This window comes from Gekko japonicus, unplaced genomic scaffold (genome assembly GCF_001447785.1).
Source record: "Gekko japonicus isolate JY-2015 unplaced genomic scaffold, Gekko_japonicus_V1.1 scaffold1501, whole genome shotgun sequence".
Taxonomy (NCBI): domain Eukaryota; kingdom Metazoa; phylum Chordata; class Lepidosauria; order Squamata; family Gekkonidae; genus Gekko; species Gekko japonicus.
In genome coordinates, this window is record NW_015164716.1 from 256,697 (window position 1) to 261,244 (window position 4,548).

Sequence of the window (4,548 nt, forward strand, 5' to 3'; positions counted from 1 at the left end):
TCTTCTTCTTCTTCTTCTTCTTCTTCTTCTTCTTCTTCTTCTTCTTCTTCTTCTTCTTCTTCTTCTTCTTCTTCTTCTTCTTCTTCTTCCGGGGGGGGGGATTATGAAGTTTCAGACTTTAAAGCATGCTTCTCCAAGCGTTCTACTCCATGCAGGATTTGGCCTAGAGGCTGCTCGTTTCTACCTCTGGGTACAATTCTGTCACACACACAGTTTTAGGAAAATGTCTCCAATGCACCCAAACGTATCCCTTCTAAAATCCAGCCCCCCCCCTCCCTTCCTTACCATTACTTTCCAAGTTCCCAGATGGGATAGAGAGGGAAATGTCAACGTCTATCCTGAGCGGCTGTCATTCGGGTTATGCAGAGACATTTTAAGTCAGAGTCATGGGCCCGGGGCGGGTGGGGGGTGGGAATCCCTTTCAAAATGCTACATTAAGGAAAAATCTACAGGTGCCTCTTATTTGGAGCAAAGGATACTGGTCTATGTTCAGTTTCCTGGCACAATGCCACCCCATGAATAGCTTCTTTGTTAAGTAAACTCAGGGAAGGCTTTTTGAATGACAAGGTCTTTACTGGTGATACTTACCATCTGTGCGCGTCTCTCTCTCTCTCTCTCTCTCTCTCTCTCTCTCTCTCTCTCTCTCTCTCTCTCACACACACACATCTCACACACACACACACACACACACACACACACACACACGCACACAAACCGAGTTTTTGAGCTATTATGTCTCAGCTGCTTCCATTTACAGTGTTTGGATCGGAAAGTTTTCCTTTCCCCCGCTCCGTACACTGGAAGACATAATTAAGCGTTCTGCTGCGTCCTCTCAGGTTCCAGATGCTTTTCGCGTCAGCCAGACTCCTCCCCTCCCCCTCCCCAAGTTCTTCCATAGCACATTTTTTTTTAAATTCTTGTGTCAGGTATTGTTATGTTTAGCGAGAAGAGGGCTCTGCCCCATTTAGAAGGAAATCTATTGTTGAAAGTGTAGAACAAACATGTGTCAATCTATTACAAATGGCAAGCCACTTTTTATTTTAACCGTAAACACAAGCATCACCTGTTAAGAGCACCCCTTATTCTGTACAACACTCTTTCACATAGACACATTTTATGGGACTATAATTTCCAAGTGTTACAAGCAGCACTAAAACTGTGCTAAAAATGTTAACAGTATCTTGTCATTTTTTAACCATATTCCCTTTATTGCTATATATATATATATATAAATATACCCATCAGAAATAAATATCACTGTATGTTAAAGGCAAGGTTTATATCCCTGCATGTTATAGACAAAGTCTAATTTTTTTCCCCAATGTAACAAAGGAGGCATTTGGGAGAAATATTACTCTTTCTTTTATATTTTGCTGTCTGCAATCGTCTGTGATATATCTAATTATGTTAGATGACCTGTCTTCTTTTTCTTTCTGTATTTTCTTTATATTATTTCTCTGTTCAGAGTGAGAGAAAGAGAGAATGAGAACCTGGGTCTCCCCAATCATTGTCAGATAATAATAATAAGAGAGATTGGATTATACCTCACCCTTCACTCAGAGTCTTAGAGCGGCTTACAAACTCCTTTCCCTTCCCCTCCCCACAACAGACACCCTCTGAGGCAGGTGGGGCTGAGAGAGCTCTTTCAAGAACTGCTCTTGAGAGAACTATGGCTTGCCCAAGTTCATCCAGCAGCTGCAAGTGGAGGCGTGGGGAATCAAACCTGGTTCTCCCAGATTAGTGTCCATGCACTTAGCCACCAAATGAGAAGGGAGCACTCACTGGAGAAGACCCTAATGCTGGGAAAGACTGAAGGTCAAAGAAGATGGGGGACGGCAAAGGATGAGATGGTTAGACAGTGTCATAGATGCAACGAACATGAAGTTGAGCAAACTTCAGAGGACGACGGAAGACCAGAGGGCCTGGCGGGAGCTGGTCCATGGGGTCGCGAAGAGTTGGACTCGACTGTGCGACTGAACAACAACTTAGCCACTACACCAAACTGTAAATACAACACCAGACTAGTTCCCAAAATTATAACAGAGCATGTTCCTAAGCCATCAAGTTCTTTTAACCCAGCACTGAGCCAAGAGAAGGTTCCCCCCACCCCACCCAGGCAACTAGACTTGGTGACAGACAGCAAATACAGCATACTAATGCTGGAGGGAGTGTTAAAAGGGAGATAACTTAACGTCAAGACACTGATATCGTTCTCTCCTCTGCAAAGGGAACATCTGTCCCTGCACCAACATAATTGCAGTTCTCAACATTCCACCATGCAATTTCCCTCCCAATCAACAACAAGTCTTCAAAGACTTCAAGTCACACGCCGTGTAGCACAACTTCATTGCGCACAATGCATGGCATCTCATTCACTTCCATGGCCCACTTGTTTGATTCCCTGAAGAACGGGGCCACCACATGCCACGGCATAACCCCAGTCCTTTCGCTGTGCAGGATCCCGCTGGGTCTACACAACAGACTCAGCTGCAGACTCAACGCCAAAGTAACAGAGGTTTCTCCTCAGGGCACTCGGAGCTTTAGTCTTTTTAATTATACGCATTACAGTTTGTCTGTCTCAAAAATTGGGCCCTTTGGTTTCACCTGTCAGATTTGGGAGGAAAATGCATGACACTGGCCAGCTATACGGTTAAAATAAACAGAAGACCACAATTATTTCTGCCAATCTCACCCCCCAGAGAAAGCCAGGATATGGGGAGGGAGGGGAGTTGTGGATGACTGCTAGAATGCGGCAAGATAAACACCACATCCAATAATATGTAGATGCAGCCAAGCCGTGACAGAACAGACTATTTAAACTTTAACGCAGTGCTTGAAAGGCAGCAGGGCTAGAAGGGCAGACTCTCTGGTGTGACAGCTGTGCTGTTACTGATTTGGGGGTACATAAAGCGGGACTGACCGGGGGGGGGGGGAGGCTTGTGGATTTCATTAAGCGCTCCCCCTACCCCTTTTCCCTCCTAGATCGGAGCCCTGCTTTGGTGTTTATTTCTAACACAACAGCCAACAACTACCCCCCCCCCTTCTTCCCCATACGGGTTACAACAGACAGACAAAATCACTCAGATTCTTCTGCACGACGGACTGATTGCGGCTTGCCAGTCTCCCGCCTGCTGCGCGTGTCAGTTGGCTTTTCCAGGCAGCGGATCGGTGATTCATTCATTTCTTTAATGGTTTATCTGTTCTCCCTGAACTCCCTCGGCAGTTTTGTGATGACCCGCAGGCTGAAAGCCAACAGAAAGCAGGCAACGCGGAACAGGCCTGTTCGTGCCAATTTCCTCCAGCCACTGGAGGCACGGAAGTCAGTCTCCTGTCCCCAGCAGTTGGCACCAGCTCAGGAGAGCCAGACTTATTACAGCACCTGGACTGTAACCTCCGTGGAGGCGGAGCCCCGCTCTTTTTTCGGCTCACGTTCACTTCGTAAAGCTCCAAGTGCACTGAAAGTGCTACTTACGTAATCATGGAGGAGAGGGACATTTTCCAAAATAAACTTATTCTCCGATACGACATGCCGCACATCTTCAATCATAGCTATGTCAGGGGAAGCAGTCCTTCGCCTCCCGGACTGTCCTGCCTGCTCAAGGAAAACTCAGCTGCGAATGATTCCTACGGCACAGTGACAGCCAGAGACTCAACAGTGTGCAAAAGCAGCCACAGGATACCTGGAAAGTGTTCCGACAGCTTTCAAGGGCGACAAGCGAAGCAGACCTGACGTTTGATTGCGGAAACGTTTGAGGCAGATAGCTAGCTATGAAGTGGGGATTTTCTGCCTAATTCTAAAGAGGTTTTCTAGCACTTCCAAATGACTGCAAACAGTTTGAAGGCACAAAGGGTGGCACCGCAGTTAGTTTGGGCAAGTAGGCCCAAGTACACAGCCGTTCTGATGGCCTCAAAGGCAGGAAGGTTCACTAGACCGACGGAAGCCTTTCTTGATTTCTCACACCAGTACTTCTCACAGCACACGTGTTCTGAAACTACAGGCCCAACCGTATCTCCTGGCTGGCCTGTTACGAGTAGGGTTGCCAAGTTGCGGCAGGGGATTGTATGTCTTCACAGAATCCGTGCCGCGGGGACGGCGAGACGCGTTGCACCCACCGTCGCCAAGATGTGACGCTACGCGTCGCTCTGGCAACGGGGCTCCAAACAGCCCCGTTGCCTGAGCGACGTCTAGCGTCATGTCCTGGCGATGGTGGTGCAACGCGTCTCGCCGTCCCCGCGGCACGGATTCTCCGAAGACATGCGGATCCCCCGCCGCGATTTTGCGAGATTTGGTAAGCCTAGTTATGGAGAGTACTCTTGCATTTATTACTAAAATAAGGCAATCTGGCTAACAGTACATGACCTACACATTTATAACAACATGGAGCTGTAATGGTGAGTGACCAAGAGCAAAGAAGGAAGGCACTTACCTGACTATAATCGGTCCTGAACACGACGACTCCCTCCGCACAGGAAAGTACAGTACTTGGATAATGCTGGCCATTTTCTCGCAACCAAACCCGTGCTCCCTGGCGGGGGGGGGGGGGGAAG

General features: G+C 47.7%; 1 protein-coding gene across 1 annotated transcript in view; it reads right to left on the bottom strand.

The window, feature by feature from the left end:
• The window catches only part of MYO10 (myosin X), a 179,969-nt gene that overhangs the window by 173,092 nt on the left and 2,329 nt on the right, over positions 1–4,548 (bottom strand). The window contains 1 exon segment of the mRNA XM_015409567.1: positions 4,428–4,526. Coding sequence (XP_015265053.1) covers positions 4,428–4,526 — 99 coding nt within the window.